This window comes from Lampetra planeri, chromosome 35 (genome assembly GCF_965212315.1).
Source record: "Lampetra planeri chromosome 35, kcLamPlan1.2.h2, whole genome shotgun sequence".
Taxonomy (NCBI): domain Eukaryota; kingdom Metazoa; phylum Chordata; class Hyperoartia; order Petromyzontiformes; family Petromyzontidae; genus Lampetra; species Lampetra planeri.
The window spans coordinates 276,383-301,980 of NC_136141.1; the positions used below are offsets into that span (position 1 = coordinate 276,383).

Below are 25,598 nucleotides of genomic sequence, written 5' to 3' on the forward strand. Positions count from 1 at the left end.
CACGAGCCTCCTCCAGAAGGGCCGACCTTGACGCCGCTGGTACCAGTCATCAGAAAGTCCACTCAGCTCCACATCCTTTGGTACCACATCACTCCATCTCTTCTCTAGCCCGTGCCACGCCCGTTTAGCCCCCTCTATCTGGCCGAACAAAACACTGTTGAGGCATGCGGTGGCTGGGCATGCAGGCTACATGACCCAGCCAACGCAGCCTTGCCTGCCGGAGCTCACCGATGGGACTTTGCCCAGATCTTTCAAGGATTTGTGAGCTCCTCACAAAATTCAGCCTTTTTAAACCCAGGATAGATCGTAGGCAGGCCAGTCTAAATGTTTCTAACCAGCAAATGTTTAATTAGGGGGGTCATGACCGTGGCTGAGAAGACCTGAAACTCCGTGTGAAGCGACAGACCAGGTAGCTTCCACATAGCATTGCGCAGCCAATGAAAATATGCCGCTCAACTGATTCGGAGTGAGGTCTGCCGGTCATGAGTACACTGCCCAGGCATGGGAAACTCGCTCTCCACAACTGCCCCATCACCAACTGAGAGTTGTTGCGGGTGGAGTGTCTGATGGCACAAAATACACAGGCTGGTGGTTTGTTTTGGTGGGGCTGATGTTTAAGCGCACTTCTTCATGGCACGCTACAGGTTCAGCAGCAGCACCTCCAACTCCTCTGAGTGAGCAGCAATCACCAGATCATCGGTATAGATAACGTGGTTGACCAACAGGGAGCCATCCCTTGACCCCACTCAGGCATCGGATCAGCCTCCCATTGTATCTGTATCAGATTTAAATTCCTCCGGTACAGTCATCGAAAGCTTCACGTACGTGGTCGAAATGGATGTTAAATAATGTGGGATCCAGAGGACATCCCTGTCGCACCCCAAGGTGAACAGGCTCAAAATAAAGCCGTCTCTGGTGTGGACCAATCAGTTTCAAAGTCAATTAATATATTATCAGAGCATTTATTTTGTTTGCATGTTCACCACAAGTACTTGTGGTTAATGCAGACAGGATTCATTGAATAAGGATTGTTTGGTGTTTTTTATATTATCTTCGTGTATTATTAAATAAGATAGATAATTGGTTACTGTCGGAATATGCATAATTATATAACATTTTAACTAAAAACATCTATGAGTGCATTTAAAGATAATGTGCAAATATGGGAGGGGCTTCTTTTTTGGGTGGTGTATTCAGGGTTAAATATTACAATGAAGCAGCAACATGGTAAACGAACGAATGAGGACACGTTAAGTTAGTCGTACGCGGAGGTCTTCACTCTGGACTTTAATGCTGGGGAGCATTGTTTATACCGCAACTTAAAACACGAGGAATTCTGTGTATATAAAACACAAATACAGTTATTCTTCCGTCTTGATTTGAAGCTTTCGTGACTGCAGGAATCCATACTATTTGGTTCTTTCGGTAAAGTCACGCAGATAGAAAAATCATAGATCACGACGTTTCGATCGCAACACGACGCAATCATAATCGTCGTGTTGCGATCGAAAGGTCGTGATCTATTATTTTTCTACCTACGTGACTTTACCGAAAGAACCAAAGAGTACAGTTATTCTTCCACGTGGGGCAACATTTTATCAAACCACTCAAAACCTCGTGAAATATTGCGATTACAAGGCATTTAAAAATATCAATCATGTGCTGTAGCAGATGGAAGGTGGATTTTATTCCAGGATGACACACGATGGCATTCCCCCATGGAGGCAGTGTAATCAGGATTCCAACAGCAGTTTCCAGTTATTATGTTGTCTGTTGGGGCCGGGCGGGGGGATAACCTTGACAATCTTGTAGAACGAGTTGGAATGAGCTTCGTTATGTTGAACTTCTTTTGTACCATACGTAGCCAACCGTGGTAATCGGATATGTGATTACGTAATCAAAACTGGCTATTTAAAGAGGAGGAATGAGGAAACCACACAATGTCAATCTTGGCAGCACGCTGGGTGAGCATAGTCTCTCTGTACGACATGTGCCGTCTGTTCAGTGAGCCATGCGGAGCTATCGGCATCCATCAACAGCTGTAACGTGACCTCCTGAAAGACATTGCTCCTGGATACCTGTGTGGAAGTGAGGCCAGTATATCATCATAATCATCACCACCATCACTACCAGTTATATTTGTAGGATGTTTTTATCATGCAGTCACAAAATGTAACATACTGTAGCAGATGCTTAGCTCAGTTGAGAGGCTATCCATTCAAACACTGTGCAATGGTCTGTTTAGTTCATTAACTATTGGAGGTTCATACAATGATAAATATAATCACTCTGGGGATATTGTACGAGACAAGTCTTAAGTGTCTCCCTACTCAACCAACAAAATAGTCGTATTTCATAAAGACCCTCCACGGACATATCCCTGCCTACCTCTCTCCCCTCTCATTTCACTGTATCCTCCTCAAAACATTATACTGCAGCAATTGAGGCACTCTATAGCAACCCTTTGCTCAGTGGAAGATCACTCTTTCTTCCTTGCTGCCCTTGTAGTCTAGAATGCTGTCTTCTCTGCCATCCATGCATAAGTAAAACACAGTAGGGCAGTGCTTATCTTCATTCGTGTCTTAAATAGTGGTGCCTGTCATGGGAATGTGGAATTTCCCACCACTGGCTCAGGGTTGCAATTCAAAATACTCCCAATGGTCATTTGAGCAAAGAGCCACCAAGTTGAATCACAAACCTGGTTGACGAGTTGTACTTACAAGTGTGTTTTTCCACTTCAAGTCAAGTAGCATTGACTCACAAACCACTATCTTCGAACAAATCACTTGAATTTAACAATTTCCCCTGTTTATCTTTGTCAAAGAAGAGTGTCTGATGTAAACCAATTCACACCTTACCTCCTTGAAATTCATCTTTTTAAACATGGATATGCTGACCACATTGTCCATTCCTATTTTGGCTTGGCAGGTTTTTATCCCCAAATTCTGCAAACCTGATATTAAATACAAAATTGACACATTAGAAAAAAAATCTAGAATGAAATTTAAATTAATCTTGGTGTGACACTTTTAAGCAAGAAAACTCATGAAGCTACTTTTAATTAGACGTTATTATTGTTAGGTTTTATGGCGTTCCACATTTTAATTACACATTGTTAGTGATCTTAAAAAGAGTATCAATCACATTGTTCATAAAGCGAAGCTACTAGAAATGTGTGGAAGCACAAAATGCATATAACATATCTATATTCATATATACAATTGGCAACATTTCGTAGCACCTTGTAATTCTGGTTAATAGTCATAGGGTTACATTTAAGCTAATTCTTCCAATGAATTAATGAATCACAATTTTAGACAAAGTTAAAAAAGCAAGCTTTTACATTTACATCACGCGGTTTTCCACTGCTTGCTAAGCCAGCATATAACTACACAAACTTCCTAGGTAATTGTTATGATAAATTTTAATTGCACGTCAAGGATAGGGCAAAGGCTCATTATCAAGGTATTTTATGAGCGGTTGTTAAATGGCATTAAATATTAATGCCTATCTTTGTTTTTTTCTAACTTAATGAGATTCTTGAAATGTAATAGTATAACATTTAATAATCCAATATAATATACTTGCCATATTGCATCATAATAAGTGTTGCCTCCCTTCCCAGGCCTTTTCCTCTGCAAGTTGGCTCTGTAAATTATAGGCAAGCATGGACAGTCAATTAGCATCCACAGATTTCCTCTAAGGGGTAAACTTAGCCCATCATCCCTCTATGGTGGATATATGTTGTGACACTTTGTGGGAAGTCAAGTGGTTTCCCTAGAAACTAGTCTCTGCCACAGGAATGTGGAATTTCCACCATCAATTCAGGATGATATATGGGGCATGATGGCAATAAAAAATAAAAAACGTGGATTTATAAACGAGCTTGGCACTTCATATTAGGCTATGTACTATTCAGACACACCGAGTGTCTTTCTGTTGAAACCAACAAGAGGGTAGTGAAAATATACCTTGGCAGCTCTGAGCCAGTAGTGGCAATTCCACATTCCCATGGAAAGGGCAAGTCTGTCCATGGCATGTCCACTATTGACTTCCCCCCAAAAATAGTACATGTTTTACTGACCTTTGAGAGATTGTAGGATGGATTCCCAACAAATATTTTAACTCACGACCTTCCAATTGTAAGTCTGACCACATTGCCACTTGCTAACATTGATAGAGAGTGATAATTCAACTTGCTTGTGGCCCCTGCTTCACTAATCCATATCGATCAATAAATTTAAGTATGGCCAAAAATCCCCCACAATGGGCAAAGTGTGGGGATGGGGTTAATTCAGCAGTGGATTGACAAAGAGCTGTACATTATTATTTACTAACATGTAGGACAGATTTAATCCCTGTAGGTGAGATACAAATGGAAACAATTTCCAAGAAATGATAATTGACAGCATTGAAAGAACATCCACAAACTGGTTCATATCAAAAGCATAATGTGTTGGTAAAACAACCAATGGCAAATGCTTTTGTACATTTATGAAATGCTAAAACTTACTTGCGTGGCATACATGGTGGGTGTGCATTAAGTAAATTGCAAAAACAATCTGGCTTCCAGTGGAATGTTTTTATGTCACGAGTGGTTAAAAGCATTCGCCGAATGTGGCACAGAAATGCACTTAGCATGAAGCATTGCACCGTCTGCCTTCAAGTCAGCCTTGGAAGGCGAGATAACATATTTATTCTCCATTATGCAGCAAGGATTACATAAAAAGTGAATTTAAATCTGGTGCAATGCTTTTTGTGGATTAGGTAGGCATTTTGTGGAAAATAAAACAGGCTGCCTTATAAATTAGATGCAGAACTGTCAGCACTGGATCAGGAGGTCCTGGACCACAGGGTTGGCAGTCAATTCCAGTGCTTTTCAATCCGTGTCTGATTTATGTGGCAGACTGGTGTCAGGCCATTTTTACGGTGACACTGGATATGAAAGTCAAATGACAGTGTCGTGTATCACGTTGAGAGATTTGTAATAGAATGGAAGAAACGCCACTTAATTTAATAATGCATAAAGGGGAGGATTTGTGAGGTTGTCTCAAAAAATGCCTCATAAGCGGATCGCAAAGCATTGCAAGGGGGTTGAGAACTGAGTGACCAGTACACGTCTGTAAAAACTAGGCTTGTGCAGGTCAAAGAATACTGTCCTAAAATTAACATTCAACAGAATTGGACAGGGCTGGACTTGAGCAGCTCCATGAAATGTGTATAACATTAACAAAAGCAGATATGTATGATGTCTGTGTGCCAAACATTTCTCCCATTTGGGTTGAAACCTTATCTTCCTTGTCTGCGTAAAATGTAATGACAAGCTACTGAGACACAGTAACCCTTTTTCATGGAGACCTGGGAAACTGACAGTTAAGCATTGACTGTTAAAATATTATTTATCACTGAACGGGAGAACTTTTACAACTGTAGAGGGAAAATATAACGCAAGATAAAGCAATTAAAAGTTGTTATTGACAAAAGTAACCGTGAGCATGAACGAAATTACAACAAAGGGTCAAATGAGCTCTGGGGTGGCATTCTTCATAAAGTCAAATTTGAGCCTGGGGAGGAAATTCCCCATTCCCATAACAGGGCCAGTATTTATATAGGCTGACCACTGTTGCCTTGCAACAAAATGGTTCTCATTTTATCAACCTTCTAGAGATTATGGATGTTGAACTTCATTCGCACCATACGTAGCCAACCATGCTAACTGGAGGTATGGGGGATGGACATCAAATTAAACACGTGATGGGCCGAGTTGACCCAGACCAGACGCTGAACTTATGATAAATGGCCATGCATCAGCTAAAGACATTTTGGCAAAATGCTGCAAGGGCAGAATTGTTGGCCTGGGATGATCTAGTGTGGGTCCCAGTTGGAGAACACACCGGCAATCATGATCTCTACTTCGGCCAACGAGTGGTCACCGGGGTCGGTCAGGAAGAGGTTAACATCACCGGCCATGCAGGTCTCCTCCGAGCATGGTTCGCGATCCCAAGCCGCCCGCTCCAGTACAATGAACGTGCACTCTGCCAACACAAACACGCCGTCAATTGTAAGGGTCCCTCCGGGAGGGTGGCACACAATGGAATGTGGCAACGGGAGAGAGGAGGGCAGTTTTCAAGGCCGTACCAGGTACCATTTCGAATCTGCGGTTGTTTAATTTTAGGCGTCGGGTCAATAACTCTTTAGAGTGTCCCGAGCCTGCTGGTGAATCGTTGCTTGCAATAAAATAAATAAGTCCTTAACTTCGACCAATAAAACCACAAACTTCTTTAGTTCCTTGCAGAGTTTATTATTTTTTGGCACAATTCTTTTGCTGCCTTGTGGCACAGTTATCTGCTGGCAATGTTACTGAAACTGTTACAATTGCCATCATAAGTACCAGAATATCCCTGGCTCCAATTGACTCCGTGGTGTTTGGTAGTCTTGGCATTATGGACATTATCAAGCAATAGTTCCTTGAGGCTTTAACGAGTTATTGAAGCCCGAGCATTGGTCTTTCTTTCCCAAGTTAAGCACGGCATTGAGCTGGCAATGCATTAGCTTCAGTCTGCAAAGGACCAATTGAAATACTCACCGAGTCTCAAGAATAATTGTCAGTAGGGTTTCACTTGGCCTCTTTGGCGATTTCCTTGACAGTTTAACACGTAGGCTTCATTGACAGTTGACAGCAGAGGTCTCACTCTGAGTCGAGCGGCATTATCTTTTCATGGGTTGCATAACGCTGTGTGGAAGCTACCTGGTCTGTCGCTCCGCACGAAGCTTCAGGTCTTCTCGGCTACAGCCATTCCCTCCCTTCTCTCCGCTTGCGAAACGGGGACTCCCCCAAATAGAACATCTTCGCCGGTTAGAAACATTTAAGCCGGCCTGCCTACGATCCATCCTGGGTTTAACAAGGCTGGATTGTGTGAGCTCACAAATCCTTGAAAGATCTGGACAAAGACCCATCGGTGAGCTCCTGGGGCAGGCAAGGCTGCGTTGGCTGGGTCATTTAGCCCGCATGCCCAGCCACCGCATGCCGAAACAGCTTTTGTTCGGCCGGATCGAGGGGGCTAAACGGGCATGGCACGGGCTAGAGAAGAGATGAGTCATGTGGTACAGGATGTAGAGCTGAGTGGACTTGCCCGATGACTGGTACCAGCGGTGTCAAGATTGGCCTCTGTGGAGAAGGCTTGTGAAGGACGTTACTGGGCAGTTGGAGGCAGTCGCCCTCCAACAACAACGGAGGGCGGAGGAGCGACGCTCACAACAATGAGCGGAGCGCAAGATGGCGAAAGCACAGCAAGTTGGCACAGTAGGGGGCACAGGTGGTGCATCAGCCAGTCGACCCGTGGCACCTGGGTCTGCCCCGTGACCTCCTGCCAGCGGGCGTTCAACACTTTACGTGGTCTCAACGTGCACATAGCCTGGCACAAGCGTCGTGGTGTTGTCACCGCCACTTAGTGGCGAATGGTGGTTGTTGTTGTTGGTGTGCATGCATGTGTGCGTGTACGGGGGAATGCTACAATTACATGTATAGCAGATGCGAAGAGACGCACGACGACACTACACTTGTATGTCTGAGTTGGGATGTGGTAGTATAGCGGTTAGCACTCTGCCATGAACTTGGCCACCTGAGTTCAATTCCTGCTCACGATCAACACCAGTGATGATTATCTGAACTGTTCTTGGGCCTCCCCTAGGTCGACTCAGCCTCAAATGAGTACCTAGTGTGGTGTGTAAGCATCGCTATTGGGGAGACAAAGCGTCCATAGGTGCTCGCTAAAAGCACTTGACCCAACAAATCTATTAGAGGCGATACGGGTGATCTTTGTCTTTGTGTGTGTGCAGGCATGTGAATGATCTCATGTCCTTGTCCACATGTAAGTGCATATATCAGTGCGTGTGCGTGCAGGTACGTGTGCTCATGTGCGCGCGTGTATGGCTGTGAGTAAATGCGTTCGCACTGTCTGGGTCCTCCCTCCAGCTGCGCTGCATGGCAAACTCCTGCTCCAGGCTCAGCGGCTCCGAGGCGGTGAGTTTCTGTAGCTCAGCGCTCTGCATCCACGTGTGGTAGCTGCACACACACACAGGGCGCACATGTGAACACACAGACACGCTTGCTCCTTTACCCTCCTGTTGTAACAATTCACACTGCACAGCCGATGAGCAAGTACATTATGAAATGTGTTGACACTACAAGTGGAAATTTGATTGCCACCTTTGCTCCACCATAACCCTGATTGACTAACGGTTCCTTCAACGTTTACATATTCAACCAGCATCAGAATAATGATTACGATTGACAAGAGGGCGGCAGATGGCGCAGCGGTTGCACTTGTGTCTCGCAGCAAAAAAGGGCCTGGGTTCGATTCCGGACTTGGGCGCCTTTCTGTGGACTTACGTTTTCTCACTATTCTCCATGGGTTCCCTCCAAGTTCCTGCCATAACTTAAAAACACTGCATGGGTCAAATACAACACAATGCTAAAATATGCTAATTGGTATCACAACATAGCAACATTGCCAACGAAAATTTGACAGTCCCCTTCTGAATAAGTCTTGAGACTCGGTGAGGATTTCCTGAGTAAACAAGCATAAGTATTATACCAGGGCAATGGTATTTGCGACGAAAAGTTTAACAACACATGAACAAGGGCACATGTACTAAATTAGGGCAAACACATAGCTATGCATAACGCAATGAATTGAATACGTTTAAATATTGCAAGTTATTTCACTTGATTAATCTGGTATAAAATATACAAGGCTAATAATGCCTTTAATAATATAAAAAGGCAGTTTAGAAAATAAAAGTGATCTGAAAGCTAATGCTAAACTGGAACACAAAGGTGACACAATTACAAACAATGCATTCAAATCAAATGGCGCTATTATGAATAAAAAGCACGACGCAATTCGGGCACAATAGAAAGTGTTCAAACTATCTCACAAACCACAGCTAAAGCTATTACTTAAATTATGGATAATGGCTCAATTAAGCAATCAAGTCAAATCAAGTCTCACACGAGGCCCCATCGCAGCAGCACTCCGGTGTAAAAAAGGGGGCGACATCGCGTCCTGTCAACACGTGCCCCAATGGTCTTTTGATTGATTGCGCCCTCGAAAATTGCCTGTCCGGTACCATCTCGGGTGGGATATGCTAACAATTATTTTCTTGAAGCATTTCATCTTCAGATTCCAATTATATTATCAATGACACTAAAGACATCGTAGTCGCTTTTTCTATGAGAAAAAATGTTCTAGTAACAGTCAAGGCTGTCGATCGAGGGCATGTGGGGCCCCCCGCCGGCCCCTTCAAACGAAACGGGAAGTATTACATCCGACACCGTGACGTGGAGGCGCGGTGCCCCCCAAAGCACGGGGCCCGGGGCAGTCGCCCCGATTCGCCGCACCCGAGGGACGGATCTGACCAGTGTTTTGCCGGAGAATATCGTATTGGAAAAACAATCTTGGGAATTAAATAGGATTATATAAATATGATAAAACAGTAAATACTTTCAAGCTCATAGTCGACTGCCCACAAAATACGTCGGTAGGCAGACTGACATTGGTACCATATAAAGATTTCAACAATTGTCGATTTATATGGATGATTGTGAATTATTTGATAACCCACTCATTTCAGATGGTTACCACAATTCACTGAATCACGTACATTGGAACCGCTAAAGATCTGCTCCCTCAGGTGTTATGGCCAAATCAAATGTGGTCTGGGCTCACGAACGAATGGTGGTGGGTGACTATCCATGACGCATAACAGTACAGCACTCGTGGCATTCACCACCCCGCCGTGTGCTGCCTGCCAACCCCGCTTGACACGCGGGCTCCAGGCCAAGGCAACGGCATCGTACCGCGGGACGTGCTCCCTCTCGTAGGGGACCATCACCACGTGGCGGCCCTCGAGCAACGTGTTGGCGTTCACTCGCATCTCGTCTCGTCGCCTTCACCCGCCCGAGAAACCCGCCCGGCAAACCCGCCCGCTCCCCGCAGGTCAACCGAGAGCGGCGCGCCACTCAAGGCCGCCTGGGGAGGAGAAGCGCTGCGTGACGCGTTACCCCCCGGACGTGAACATTCGTGGTGCCCGGAACGAAAATCTGACTCCGCGGAACTTAAAATCGCTAAGGCCCATTCACACGATCGTCCCGTCCCACTTGTCTGGGTTTCGCCCCCTTCTGTTTCAACAGACAGCTCCGCCCACCCACATTAGCCCCGCCCATTTAACCATATAGCTCCGCCCACAGCGATTAACCCCGTCCACCCATGTTAGCCCCGCCTACTTAACCATATAGCTCCGCCCACAGCGATTAACCCCGTCCACCCATGGTAGCCCAGCCCAACGGACCCCGCCCCTTCAACATTGGGTTCCGCCCCCAACCGCGTTTAAAGCCCCGCCCCTAAAATAGCGGCTCAGGCTCACGTGACTGACTGCGCGGACTCGTCCGCCCGGCAGCCCGGTCACGTGATGAAGTCGTCGCCCCCACCCCACGTTGTAAGTCACGTGACCGCCGGAGCACCCGCCACGTGACAATACCGGGAAGCGGGGCGGTGTTCAAAGCGGGAGGCTGCGTGAGGGTTACCCGGTTACCTCGGGCAGCGGGTTACCAGGGCAACCGGTTACCGGGGCGACTAGTTACCAGGGCAACCGGCTACCGTGGCGACGCGTTCCCACGGCGACCAGCCAGCGTGATATTCGGTGAGGAGTGTGCGTGTGGTACACACCGTGCACTGGTTTACATGCATTGTGAACCAGTGGTGGACATTCCACGTTCCTGTGTACGAGCCAGATTGTCGAACGACCACTGCTGACCTTCCACAAGTTGTACTGTGTTTTATCGGCCACCTAGGCGTGAGGGATGATGGGTTTGGTTTACTAACCGTTAATGAAGACGTCGGGTACATATTGATACTGGTGGATCTCACCCCTGCCATGGGAATGTGGAATTACCACTGCTGGCTCGCGGCCGCCGAGAGAGATGAGCGCTTCGGGTGGCAGTTTCGTGGCCCATGAAGAAAGGTGGAGATCCAACACGTGTCGTGACCCATCTCAGAGTTTGGTTAAACTAAACTCGGAGATGTTTCACGGTGCCCCCCACACAATTAAAACGGTAATTTATTAACATTTGTGGTGCGGGTAACGGCCTCCCGTGGCTCGGCATGTGTCACGTGAACCTATTCCATGCAACACTCAATTCCATGCATGTTATTATAACTTCATAATCGTTAACCGATTAAATACAACGAATTAATTGTACAGTCAAGTATTGTGGTTGCGCACCTCTGTTGAAATGTATCTCATTACAAGAGGAGCATCGATAAAGCTCCAGGATTCTGCTAATACATCACAACATGCCAATGGGATGTGTTTTTTTAAATACAGGTACCACGCACGGTCCTTTGTGAGTCCACTGCAGGATTGAGGGTCGCCATGCCATGGCTGTCAATGAGGGTTATTGACCCACGCTTGTCCCCGTGTAGGTTGGTGAAAGAGGGGAGCATAGGATTAGGAGCATCGATGCTGGGGAAGGACAACCAACTGGACTGATTTTTTGCGCTTAGTTTGGTGTCCTTCCCCGCACCTCCGATTAGCATGGTTGGGTGCAAAATAAGTTAAACATGCATACATACATGTGTACTACACATGTATAACAATATATTTTGTATATGCTGGATACATTTGTTCATTTGCCCTGGTTGGCAACAAAAAACATAACTCATGAATACGTAGTCTTCATACAAGGCTGATGATACAAGGAAATTCACCTCGTCATCAGGAGAGCGTTTACTCTGCTGAGTTGAAGCTCTTGCCATTAAGGGCCTGATTTTTTTTATGTGTATGTCAATGCATCTATGTACTGTACTATGTGTGATCCTCAGATGGGATGGATGGTTCCCACTGATGTGTCTCCTTACGGCACCGAGGAATACAATATGAGAATGTGAGAAACAATAAGGCATGAGGTTTGATGACCTGAGAAAGGTTTGCAGGTGAAGGTGGTTGAGGGCTGGGTCATGTAGCCCGCATGCCCAAGCAGCTTCTGTTTGTCCGCATAGAGGGGGCTAAACGGGCACGACATGGGCTGGAGAAGAGATGGACTGATGCGGTACGGGAGGATGTAGAGTAGAGTGGACTTGCCGATGAATGGTACCAGCGGTGTCAAGATCAGCCTCTATGGAGGAGGCTCGTGAAGGACGCTACTGGGCAGTTGGAGGCAGTCACCCTCCAGCAACAACGGAGGGCAGTGGAGCGACGCTCACAACAACGAGCAGAGCGCCTTGCGGCTAAAATGCAGCATGTTGGCACAGTAGGGGGTAGAGCTGATGCATCTACCGGTCATCTCAGTCAGCCAAACCATGGCACCTGGGGCTGTCCTGAGACATCCTGTCAGCGAGCCTTCGACACTTCACGTGGCATCAAAGTGCACCTGACCTGGCACAGGCGCCATGGTGACGTAACTTGGTGGCAAATGGCGGGTATTGGTATTGGGCTGGTGCAGCAGTTAGCGCGAATTCGATAGCCCGAGTTGGATTCCCGCTCGCGGTCAACACTAGTGACGATTATCTAAACTGGTCCTGGGCTTCCCCGAGGTCGACTCACCCACATATGAGTACCTGGTGCAGTGTGTAAACCTTGCCACTGGGGAGACAAAGGTGGTCGGGCGTGGTTCTGGCCACCCACTCCATCGTGTGTTGTGCTGGCCTTCATCGGTGCTCACTAACAAGACTTGCCCCCAACGGTCTGTCAAGTCTAAAGGGGGATCTTTGTCTTTTGGAATGAGAATGGCAGTGACTGTATTGAGGCCCATATACTCCTGTTGGCTCTTATATTCCTTTTTATGCAACAGATTTGTGTAAAGTATCAACATTTCACTCATTTCCCAATGGAGAAAAAATGTAACATCGAGATTATAACTATGGTACATTTTCAATAACCGCTCATATACGAAGAAAACAACTGCTAATTTGTTGGTAATTTATGTTAAAGTAGTGTACGTATAGTTTTTTTCTTTTTATTGTTTAGATGTTTTCTGTTCCTTATTTCCTTCTGTTGGTATGAATATATCATCCCTCAGGGCTTATATTCGAATACAGATGTTTATTCGAATATTAAGTATTCAAATCAAAACGCCTTTGATTCAACTAAGCATGCCATAACGTAGGCGACGTTCAATTTATATAGAATAGGAAAAAGATGTACGCAGATTGTGCAGGATAACGGTGAAAGATCAAAGTCAGCAGTAAAGATTGGACAGGAAATAGGAGAATGGTTCACAACGACCATAGGGACAAGACAAGGAGATGCAATATCACCAAACACCTTTGTTACATACTTGGAAAGGGAGATGGATTGCATCTAAGACGATGGAACAGGAATACCGATACATGGTGAACATATCAATAATTTAAGATTTGCAGACGATATAGATTTGATAGAGGAAAAATGCAAATTGTTGCAGAAAGTGTTCATACACTGAATAATTCAGCAACGAATGCAGGACTGAGGATCAATGTGGAAAAGACAAAGACGATGGGGTTTGGAAGCAAACGCATTGAGAATGAAATAATGACAGGAAACCAACAGATAGAGAATGTACAAAATGTGTCTCCTTGGGAAGCATATTGACCTGGGACAATGACTGTATGAAGGACATGATAAGAGCAAGGATCGCGAAGGCAAAAGGCTTCATGGCAGGATTTAACAACATATACAGAAGCAAGCAAATTAGCTAAAAAAAAAACAAGCTGAGCATCTTAAAAACATGCGTTTTCAGCACAGCTTTGTATGCCTGCGAAACTTGGACACTAAAAAATATTGACAAGGACAAAATACTGGCATTTGAAATGCACTGCTATAGAAGGATACGACATCTTAGTTGGACACAAAGGGTGACAAATGTAGAAGTGAGAAAAGGCTGAACATAACATGACACTTGATGCAAGTGGTAATGAGAAGGAAACTGAGCTTGTTTGGGCACATGCAGAATGGAGAACAACAGGAAAATAAAAACTGGAATGATGGGAATAATGGAGGCGAAGTGGAAGAAGACCCTGTCGAGAATGGCTGGATGACATGATAGATTGGTGCCAGCGAGATGTGCATGGGCTCAGCATGTTGGTACAGGATAGAGGGAAGTGGAAACAAGTTGCAAAAAATAGCAGTGGACACCTACGAGATTTCTGCCCGTGGAGTTTGATGTTTATCTGATGTTTATCTTACCTGCTTAAAAACAGTACAGATTTCTCTCGTCATTTCCTTATAGACCTGTGCCCAATTGCTTAAAATAGCTCGAAGAGGTTTTGCTCTTAAGCTGTGAACTCTTCTTTTTGAAACAACAGACTAAGAGAAAAGTACAGTACCCTAAAGGCATTAAAGCGCCTACTGGATATACTGCTGCATATTTCTCTTGAGTCATTCATAGATGTAAATCTGCCCAGTGTTGTTCCCCTTTTGCTGTGTTTATGACCCAGGTTGACACACCTCTGCATTGTGCTATTGTGTTTTTCTTTCTTGCAGGTCACTCTCTGTGCTCTGAAGAAGTTCTGATTTTCTCTTAAGTTACGTGCATGCGTGGCTTGGTGCGTTGTTGACAGACACTTGGAAGCACTTAAAACTCATCCGCCATGGCTGGTGACATCACCGATACGGGAGAACTCTACTCACCTTTTGTGAGTATGGCATCACGAGTGCAGTTTAGCTCAAAGCGTGCACCTGAAATCTCGTCACCGTACCTGCGGTGGCGAGAAGTTGACTACCTCGCCTGGTATACAGGAGGTTTTGGGTTCAATCCCGACCCCGATGCCTGTATATTTGGAGTTTGCGTGTTTTTCCCGTGGTCGCATGGATTTTTCACTAGGCCCTCCGGTTTTTCCCTCCACATTTATAAACATGTGTTTAGACTATTTGGCTGCTATAAATTTTCACGTGATAAGCCACTTTGTTGAGCTTTAATTTGTGACCATGCCACTTCTTATAAAGAGCGAAATAGCTCAATGGGCCTTACCTGGTAAAATAAAAAAATAGCTGAGTTTAGTTAACTCTGCATGCTTCCTACGAAATAATAATACATGTTTGAGAATAGGACTTTAAATGTGGTAAAAAAATATTCGCAAATTACATTGGCCAAAACAATCATTATTATTCTTATCTCTGGCTGCGTTGTCACCCATGTGCATTGTTTATACTTGGCAAATGCAAACTTTTAATGGACAATTCCAAAAATTCATACCAAAGAAATTCGCATAAGTCTGATGGTCACCGTTGTTAGTGACAATGGTAATTATGTTTGCCAATATATGAGAATTGGCAGTTATTTTTTTCTTGGTTTGTTTTGGCAGTTTAAGTTTAAATATACAGTAATAATACACTCTTATACATGATCTCAATGAGACCATTACAGACTTTGCTGCGAAAACACATGCTACTGGAAAACATTGTTTCTGAAGGGCTAGTAGTCAGTGCGACTGAAACATTACCTTTTTAAAAAATATCATTGAGAGATGGATTTCTGTCTGTCTATTGAGTTTCTATATTTTCCTGGTGGTGTATACAATATGCCTGTTAAATCACTATATTTGCTATTGTTTAGTGAGAACATTGGCAACAGTAGTGTTAATACATTGCTCATGGGTAAATGGTCACCAGTGATATGTAATTAAATCCATGTAAATCTGTACAATTTGGTTGCATCTGCTGATAAGAGATAGAGTTGAACTATCTGTATCGCTCTGTGCTATTAAGGCATCAATCTGGGTGGGTGCAGTTTGAAGATTGCTTGAGTCAACCCTCAATCTAATTTTAAGGTTGACTCGGCCTAACATCTCTCCTTCATCGATACAACGATTTACACTTTGGTGGGAATTTCCTGTACTTGCCAAGGGCTGACAGTGTTGATGAGCAAGTGCCCCTTTACTGCTTTCAACATGGGGACACTAACCTTTTGGCTTGTGACAACACCAGGTACTGTTGTTAACTTGACTGCTGGTGTCATGTTTGCCCTTGCAATAGTAAAGAGTAATTTGCACTTGTCAGCATCTTTATTCATGGGTCAAGACATTGTGTCTCTTGAGTACTGAATAGTTATTACATTTTGTTTCCGACTTATTTTATGGGCAATATTCCACCAGTGTCAAATAGTCAATGATAATAGACTTGAGTTGTGGTGTACTTAGATGCTATATAAATTCAAACATTAATAATATTACCCTGACTGGCACAGAAGCCCTGTGATTATTTGGCTGCTGTCACACTAGGTGTTTAAATTATTATAAACAAACTTTAACTTCATTGTATAGAATGTGAATACATTTAAACATGAAACAACAGCACAACTCATATCTGAAGTTTAAACACTACTACCTGCAAGTACATGAAATTTCACTCTGTTAGTAGTGATGGAAAGTGACATTTCAGTGAAATGTGTTTTTCCTGTTCAAATAAGGAATTGGGTGGTACTCACACACTCTCCTTTCTTGGCTATTAGCCAGTGGTGGAAATTCCATCTTTGTTGGGGTAAAGGCCAGGCGATCCATACAATTACCACTATTAACTTCCTCCGAAAATGGTCCTCGCATTGTTGACCCTGAAGAGGCAATGATATCTGCGTGGGATTTGAACTCGTTAGTGATGAGCTGAGCTGATATCTGTGTGGGATTTTAACTTGTAAGTGATGAGCGGAGATGACATTGCAATTCCTTACAGGTGAGTCACATGCTAATTGGCTGATTACTGATCTATTGCATAATTGCATACACCCCCACCTCCGCCTCTGATCGCGAATCTTGATGGGGTTCAACAATGATGACGTCATCCGTCACGATTTCAGACCGGAAGCAGGTGGATGGCTTCACTATTCTGGCAAATCGCCTGAAGATGCTGGATGTAATTTCCAGCGAAACGTCGTACTACTCAAATTGTAAATGTTATGGATCCACTCTTCAACACACCGGTGGGCTAAAGTAGTGAAATATTTGTCTAGATTTGAAGCTTTCGTGACTGCAAGGATTCATACTCTTAGGTTTTTTCGGTAAAGTCATGTAGGCAAAAAGAAATAATACAATAATAGAAATAATAATTGAAATAAAATAATGAATCACTCTTTTATTGCTATTATGATTTCTATTATTTTATTATTAATTTTTTCCTACGTGACTTTACCGAAAAAACCTAAGAGTATAAATATTTGTCTTTTGTCAACGTGACACATTTTTTTACTGATTGGCTGTGTCGGGTGGTGGAGGGTTGCGACACATTTATAAATAACACGATCTAACCCAAAAACCTTTATTATGAATATTAGCACTCAGTGCTTGAATTGTATATGTGTAAGGCTCATTATAAACACATTTTAAGCAGAGGTCCTCATTTGGCAAAATTTAATGTCACATCACATTATCGTCTTCAGAATGGTATGGGTTAAATCTACATAATATAACTATTTAGACAAATGGGGAGAAGACTAATTCCCACAGTTTGGATAGAAATCGGGGTTCATCTAAAATCTAATTTTGCCATTATTCTTTGCTTGGAAAATTGCATTAACAAAATCAATGGGTCAATTTTGTGCTCCAATAACATTGCAGCTCTTGAGTTGGTTATAGTTGCTTTATGAATTGAGCGTTTCAGGGATCGCTGACCTGGAGTAATGCTTTTCTGAAGCCTCTATACGTTACGCGCTAATAATTTTTATTCATTATAAATTTAAATGATGGTGTGACTTTATATAACCTGTGTGAGCTATTGCATGCATATATTGTACTAAAGTATTTATTTATTCATTTGTGCAGTAGTTTATTACACGTGCACTCTTGAATCTATTTGCATGCTATGTAGTTATACTTGCTGTTATGTCACCTGTCTTTGTGTGTTTCCATAGATAGATTACCTCATTGGGTTTGTGCACAAATCTGTGCTGCTGTGGTGCACTACGATCCTGGAAACCTGGGTTCGATTTTCAACCACGTGTAACATCAGTGGCAAGGTTGACTCAGCCCTATAGAAGTACCTGCCACGATTTGTAAATATTAACACTGGAGAGACAATGAGGGCCAAGGATGGTTCTGGCTACACCACCCTTTTGTGTGCCACGTGGGCTTTAGTAGGTGCTCCCTTAAAGTACTTGCCCATGTGGTATGCGAGGCTGTTATGGCAACTTTTGAATCCGATGCATGGAGGATAGCAAGTAGAAGAGACTCCATAAACAACACCTGACTAAAGATGCAACACAAGACTCAGTCCATGGTCTGTTCTAAGCGTGGGAAATGTTGCGTAGCCAGGATTGGTCCCACCAGTCCTATTCAAACCCATTTGCTATCCATTCCATTTGGACTCACGGCAGTCGTCATCATCATGAGGTTAGATGGACGATCCTTTACGTTGTGTCTGTATGCCACCAGGTGGGGCTGGTGTACATGTTTAACCTGATCGTGGGGACTGGAGCACTCACGATGCCCAAGGCCTTTGGCATGGCTGGTTGGCTCGTCAGCCTCTTCCTCCTCATCCTCCTCGCCTTCATGAGGTATCTATCAATGGCCGTGTATGTGTATTTTGAGTGTTAATATGTTCGTCCTGACACAGGCACTGTGATGACATCACCACCACTAAGTGGCAAATGACGACTGTTGTTGTTTGGGTGTGTGGTGGGGAGCGGTAGTGTAGCAATAACAGTGGCAGAAGTCTGAGCTGCTCGGTTCAGCCTTAAATAAGTACCTGCTGCAGTGTGTAAACATCAGCAGTTGGGAAACAAAGACGGTTGGGCGTGGTGTTGGCCACCTACCCCGTCGTGTGCCATACCGGCCTAAATAGGTGCTTGCTCACAGCACTTGCCCCAAAAAGTATGTCAAGGCTATACGGGGGGGTGGGGGGGATCTTTGCCTTTTCTTTGTTTGCGTAGGAATCTGGTGCCGTAGTGGGAAGTACAGGTGGAACATGTGCCACCAGTCATCAACGACAATTCCATACATTCTTATTTCCGCTAACTTGCACAGTACGATTTTGTTATTATTCTGCTACTCTCACTGTAGTGCGAAGTAAAGATGCTTTGCAAATTAGTTTTTTTGTGGACAGTCTTACCCGGTTTATTAAACAGTTAATAACTCGGCAGCTCTCCATTTCAGCTGACGGTTGCGATCCTGTTAATTGGACTTTTGACCTTACCTTGCAAACTTTTCATTAGCTAGTCAATGGGGAATTCAACCATTCTATTCAGGTAAACTACTCCAAAAGGAAGAAGTTAAGTCTGCAAAAAGTTTAGAGTAATTGAGCTGCTCATTGATATAATGTTTGTGCTAATAAGCCAATCATTTGCTGTTTTCATAAATCATGCACTCTGAAGTCGTATGTGTATTTATTTTACAATTTGCATGTAATGTCTGTAACAGGAGGCATCTTGCCTCTTGGTCCTTCAGTGAGAATTGATAATTACTTTCATTGTCATGAACAAAAATGGGTTAACCATATAAAATTCACGCAACCATTAAGAATGCATTTAATGCGACACAATTTTGTAAATAAAACTCATGCCAATCCATAAAGCAATTGAACCGGAATGCATTTTGCAGTGGGGAATTGAGGGACACTTTGTGAAATCTTATTAAATGTATTTCATCCACGGGTTTTATTTGGGTTAACGGTGCTTCATAAGACTATCACACTCATAGGTTTGCTTTTTCTTGCCATGCTGGCTTGAGAGTTAAGTTAACATTGCATGAGATTTTACATGCTGCTTTTATTGCAGTGTTTTCTGCCTTTAAGGACCATTTATCTTGGAAAAAACACTGCAAATCAATGTGTGTTGTGTGTGTGCGTGTGCATGCACGTTGGTGGAGAAGTGTTTCTTCTATCTAGCCAGGCCTTAGACAGCTCAGCCTAAATGCGTGTGTGAGGCATACGTTGATTCATCAATAAAGTTTATTCTTATAATCAGTCTATCCACAAAGGTTTGCATCTAAGAATATTTAATTAATTATTTTTTATGCCTTCATAACTATTAGCCATTGTCAAGTCACTCCTGGATGAAGGCCTTTTTTAGTGTCAGCATCTGTCTCGGTCGTGTGATGCCACAATCCATCATATGCATGGGCTGATCTCATCACTCCATCTCAACAGGGGTCATTCTCTTGGACACATTCTCTCATTTGGCTGCCATTCCATCACCAGTTTCATCCATTGGTCATCTCATCTTCTTGCAATGTGTCCTGCCCTTGCCTCACTTATTCTGTGCTCATGCATGTCACCTGTCGGATAATGGAACAAATGAGACCAAACAATACGATACACGCATTACAATAATATATTAAATATGATTGAATATTGAATAGAATCGTGACCCCTAATCCTGATGACAATGGAATACCAGGGCAAGTGGTGGGATGGAGGAGTTGTGTGTGGAATCTTGTGTGAATGCCATTGCTGGCCCAGAACCAATGTACCGTTCCAGAATTAAGAGTCGCTCGCAAACAACACTTATACTAACGGTCAAAAATAGGCAATGTATGTAAGATTGAGTAAGACGCTTGGCATTGAAGAAAAAAAAAATGAGTATTTGAAATCTCATTAACAATTAGCATGGCCCCATTGGAAATATACTTGTTTTGGGATTAGTGCAGTCCATTACTTTTTATGTTGGATACGTTTAAATTGCTGTTTACCTTGTTAAGGGGTTTTAATTACTGTTTGTATTGTTTAGCCTTTTGGGAATGAATGGATCAAATAGGGTCAGCAGTGTTTCCAAAGACTGAGGCATTAATTTCTATTAGTTCACCAAACCAGTACCCTTTTAAAAGAGGTTATTTCCTAAACACACCATGCAATATTATAATGATAATTCTGATTACATAGTTCCTTGATACATTTTTTGGGTTGTAGCGCACATTGTTTGGAATGATATCCAACATTTGGCTCCACGTGCTAGGAGCTTCATCAGGAAATGAATTCGGTAAAACCTGTCGGGATTACGTTCCTGAAGAAGCTCACAGAACATGGAGCAAAATGTCGGACATCGTGCGGAACAGCACACGGTACAATCTGGAAACACATTTGGAGAGCTGTACAGCACAACTGCGAAGACCTATGCAGTCCTAATACAAATTGCATGTTTGTTTGTCTTCAAAGCTTCGTGACCACGACGTTTGTTGTTGAAGCCATGGCGGCAGCAAACGCGCACATCCGCTGGAAGAGCAGCGAGGAGAAGAAGGAGGTGGGCATATTTAAAAAAAGTTAATTTTTCTTCGCAACGTTTTTTTTATTGAAGCCAAGAGCACAAATGATAAAAAAAATCGCCATGACAATATGATTTAGCGCTGTTTTGTCGAGTTCTCAATCTGACCATGTGAGCCGGTCAAATGGAGTTCCTGCTCAATTGAGCATGAGGTTACGTTAATTTATCTATTTAATGCCCTGAGTCACTGGTTCAAGTTCCACATTGTTATGACAAGTGCCTTTCACTTCACAGGACAACCACAGTTTATTTTCCACAAATTGGAAGACATTTTATTTACCCCAGCGCAATGATGGGCTAAATTGTGCATTTAATGGAATTTGAATTTGCAGCCTCTGATAGCAAGTCTAGCAAACCGAGTCAGAATGCGACGTGGCCAGATTCCTCTTTGGTGGTTCACCACATTATAAAGCCCTGACCCATATCAGTTGATTCAGGTTGGAGTAGGAAAATAGTGAAACCCCAAATGCATTGATTGCCATACTCATGAAAAGCAATTTTGTTTTACAGCTAGCAAATGAATGGATGAATATGCAGTCGCTGTTAAAATGCTACTGTAAGTCTTATTTGTGATGATGCACCGCACTAATTACAATCTTGGCCTAGTAGTGTGGTTGAGAGACCCGTGCACAAATATGGTCAATGTCCCTTTACATTTTGAAAGAATACGAGAGTACAATGCAGTCTTCGCAAATGGATTGGTAATACAGTAACCTCATTGTTTATTTGTTCCAGTGTTGCCAAGTGACAGAATGAAAATAAAGAAATTAAAAAGCAGAGGATTATTCAGAATGTGATGTCTCTTGGGTTAGAACTGGGAGTTCAAAGAGAGAATAGCTCTGTTTCTATGGCAAAGAGCTTTTAAATCCCCTTTAATTTACGGTGGAATATTAAAATTGCATTTGACCTGGACACTTTGACCAACATTAAACTGTGTCTAATTTCATGAAGCCACCTTTCATCAAAGTAACTCGATAAAGTGAAAGGAATTTGCCTGTGAACAGAGGACGAAAGAACAGGACAGAGCAGAGGGTTAGAGACAGATAGAGCATTTTAAAATTTCCATCATGAAACGATGGAGTTGGGGATAATTCATCTATTACTCTGGGTGAAATGAGCTATTTATACAATTTTAGACCCGTGATGAAAGTAAGTCTTGATAAGTCACGGATGATCACCAGAGACAGATGCGGTCCATGAACCCTTTTCTTGTTTTGTTTTGGCTCTGCTTGTGTCCTGTTGTCCAATACACCTCCTGGTATACTTAAGCATCGCTGTGCTTCTAGTATCATTGACTCATTACTGGCTGCACTGACCTAGGCAGAGACCCGCAGTCACCACAGCATTGGGACAAAAAACAGGATCTCACTGGGTTGGGTGGTGCAGTGTGCTGATAATACACTGAAAGTGATTTTAGAAATTAAAGTGGGATTGGAAGAGAAGGCTTGCGCATGGGCACTCACTATTCAGTATACGGTGGCGGTGGTGTAAACATTCACTGCCTCCTTCTGTTGAGATTAGCAGAAAATTGATTTGAGACAAGAATGGAACCAATTTCAAAAATTGCAAAGACTTAACATCTTTGTCACCATAATTTTTACTGAAATATCAGCATTATAGTGCCTGTGCAGTCCATGTCTTATCAGAGTTTTACCACAGACTGCAAGTGCAGCTCCGTTTACGCCGGTGCTGCTTAGCTCTGCTGAGCTTCACACTTGCCAGCTGTCTTCCTGGTGGCAACATAACACTCATCGATTATGATTCGTTAATCACTGTGAGGATCCCGTAGCGCTTAGGATGGCGGTGGGGGTGTGCAGGATGAGTTTTGACACTTCACACGGGGATAACTGGTGTCATCCTTCTCAAGTGGTGCGGTGTTTGTCAGTTATGGCTGTGCATGATCCCATCTTACATGGAGTCTTGGACTACTTCCTGACGTCAACACAAAGGACGCATCGCCATACTCAATCTTTCATTTCCACAACATAGGGACCTTCTTTAAGTTGTATGATAATTATATGATTAAGCACATTGTGGAATGCATATAATATCTCTGTGGAAGGTCTGCTTTTGCAGTCATTACTTGTAAAAAAAAGCATTTTACAGTGCTTTTACATGTGTAATAATGTAATATATCCAGCTCAAAGACATATCACAACTCGTCATGATGATTGGCTCTGCCGGTCCTGGTTTATAGCCAATGGGGGGAAGCCTAGGGGCGTGGCCCTGACGTAATGGAAAGGTGACAGCTGTAAGTAGGGGATTGGTTCTGCTGGCTTTGGCCACAGCCAATGGGGAGATGAGTCAGGGGCGTGGTCCCGGCAGCTTACGAGGGGGCCTGGAATATTCCATGGAGGCTAACCAGGATTGGTTGGAGACGAACGACACGTGGTCAGAACGGGAACGAACAGAGGAAGGGGGCCACGCGGGAGCGGGGCTCCGGGTTGCCACGTGTCAGTGTGTCTCTCTCTCTGTCTGTCCCTCTCACGCTGCCTGTCAGCAGCGTGAAGGAAAAGCTGTATACAAGTTGAATAAAAGACGGATTCCAGAAGTTGCCTCAACGAGCTTTATTAAACATGTAATGGGTGTTTTCTTCGTAAACCTCATTACATGTCCGTTTAATCAATAGAGTGCACTGAAAGTCGAAATTAATGAGAAAAATATTCCATTGAACCTCGAGTTATGCCCATTTTTAAAGTTGCCCGTTGCATACTGATCATGGAACGGAATAGCCGGTGTACCTACAGCTAAGTTGCTCTGGAAACTGGCACACTGCTGTCCCTTAGGTGTTAAACCCTGACCTGTAATGATCCTTGGGTGTTAACCCTGACCTGTAAGGATCCTTGGGTCGTAACCCTGACCTGTAAGGATCCTAAAGGTGTTATCACCTGGTCCGCTGGCACTTGAGCTACTGTATAACGGTGAACCCGAAGAATCCTAAAAATGTTTTAAGCCAAAGTTAAACAGCATGACTTGCAAATTTGCTGATAAGAGCAATGTTAATGTATGTTTTGGTCCATATGTAATAGGCTGCAGCACTTGGGGAAAAGAAGTTGCATATTGTTCTGCAATACACGACTTTGTTCAAATCTTCTTTCTTGTCGGTGCACATTCAAGAGCGCTGCGATTGGCTGAATTGAGGTCACTTTGGGTCATCATGGCAACGTGAACGCAATACAGTACTTAAATATATTTTATACATGTGTGACGGCACGGAAATGTTTAACACGCATTGTAACTCTAATTTGTCTAGCAATACTGACCTCTGGCCATTACATCTAACATTTAATCATATTCTAGTCTGCGTGTTTTATATATATTTTTGCTCTCTGTGTTACAGTTCAAGTCTGTGATTTAAATATGGGCTTGGTATCACAATACACTGTCAATATACAATATCGTAAGTTCGTAATAATCGTCGGCCAGTGTTTGTCCATGTCACAGTCCATCTCGGCCCTGCACGTGAACCGATTCCATCGCTCCATCCCAGCACTGGTCACCCTTTGATGGACTTCCTCACCAGTCTCATCCATCCAACAGCCATCCTGCTGGATTATAAAAAACTGAACCCGCGCATCTTTTGTTGCTTTACGTGCCAATTAAAAACCGCGACAACAAAAATGAACCAACTCTCGCAGCATTGTTAGCACAATGTAGGTTCAGCATTATAAGGTTTTTGCACTGCCAGTTTAGTCTAGGCCGACAGATGGGCTCACAAATGATATTGCACTTTAAGGGAGGCGGTGTATAAAAACCACTAACCTAAGTCATATTTTAATTAAACACACCGAGCAAACCATGTCCCCATTAAATTTCTGCACAATCTCATTTCCTGACACTATATTGAGTGATGAAAACTTCTAATCTGCTCATGTAATGCAGCTGTGTAATCTGCGTGTGTGCCACCAGAAAAACACTTGGGTATAAGCAGTGCTAAAATTACCTCTGTGATTTAATTTTGGTCTCTGCTTTTATAATTTTTTCACTGGTACTTTATTTATCCAGCAGTCTTAATATCTGTCTTCAGGAGGGTCCTGCATTTGGATGTTTGGCAATTTTTATTCTTTAATATTTCATATGTGGGAAGAAATTGTGAGGACCCAGAGAGAGGGGATAATACAGATAGACCAGCACAGATTATTCAAACTATTATTTCGTACTACCGATCTCCTGGCCACCTTGCAGGCCAGTGGGTCTGCAAGGTTCACAAATTAGACACGATTCCCTGATCCTATGATTCATGATCGATTTTTGAGTTCTGGCAATTGCCTGATGATGCTGGTTGTAACGACCAGCAAAATGTCAAACTCAATTGTTAAATGTTGTGGAGTGCTCCCCAACAAACCGGTAGTGCTGAAGCATTGGAAAACATTGG

General features: G+C 43.4%; 2 protein-coding genes across 6 annotated transcripts in view; one reads left to right on the forward strand and one right to left on the reverse strand.

Moving 5' to 3' along the window:
• Positions 1–1,668: 1,668 nt before the first annotated feature.
• NAT9 (N-acetyltransferase 9) lies at positions 1,669–10,214 on the reverse strand. 2 transcript variants are annotated; one of them, XM_078610856.1, is made up of 6 exons: positions 9,863–10,214; positions 7,956–8,065; positions 5,895–6,035; positions 3,589–3,648; positions 2,859–2,953; positions 1,669–2,078 (listed from the first exon to the last, which is right to left on the reverse strand). In XM_078610856.1, exons 1-6 carry the CDS (start codon positions 9,937–9,939, stop codon positions 1,944–1,946), a joined length of 618 nt encoding a protein of 205 aa, XP_078466982.1. In that variant the 5' UTR covers positions 9,940–10,214; the 3' UTR covers positions 1,669–1,943. The 2 variants fall into 2 exon arrangements, with proteins under 2 accessions (XP_078466982.1, XP_078466983.1); XM_078610857.1 differs by having other exon boundaries at positions 5,964–6,035; positions 9,863–10,183.
• The window catches only part of SLC38A12 (solute carrier family 38 member 12), a 242,252-nt gene continuing 226,558 nt past the window's right edge, over positions 9,905–25,598 (forward strand). The window contains exons 1-4 of one of the 4 annotated variants that reach the window (XM_078610855.1): positions 9,905–10,500; positions 14,601–14,675; positions 18,402–18,523; positions 21,118–21,202. In XM_078610855.1, coding sequence (XP_078466981.1) covers positions 14,631–14,675; positions 18,402–18,523; positions 21,118–21,202 — 252 coding nt within the window. In that variant the 5' untranslated portion in view covers positions 9,905–10,500; positions 14,601–14,630. The other 3 variants (XM_078610854.1, XM_078610852.1, XM_078610853.1) reach the window with 3 other exon arrangements.

What these genes read in the sequence shown, in the direction of transcription:
- NAT9 (XM_078610856.1), bottom strand. Translation starts at nt 9,939, where the DNA reads ATGCGAGTGAACGCCAACACGTTGCTCGAGGGCCGCCACGTGGTGATG. An exon ending in AGTAGAGATCATGATTGCCG is followed by an intron (nt 3,649 to 5,894) that starts GTGTGTTCTCCA and finishes TATAATTTACAG; the next exon opens with AGCCAACTTGCAGAGGAAAA. An exon ending in ACTTATTATGATGCAATATG is followed by an intron (nt 2,954 to 3,588) that starts GCAAGTATATTA and finishes ATTTAATATCAG; the next exon opens with GTTTGCAGAATTTGGGGATA.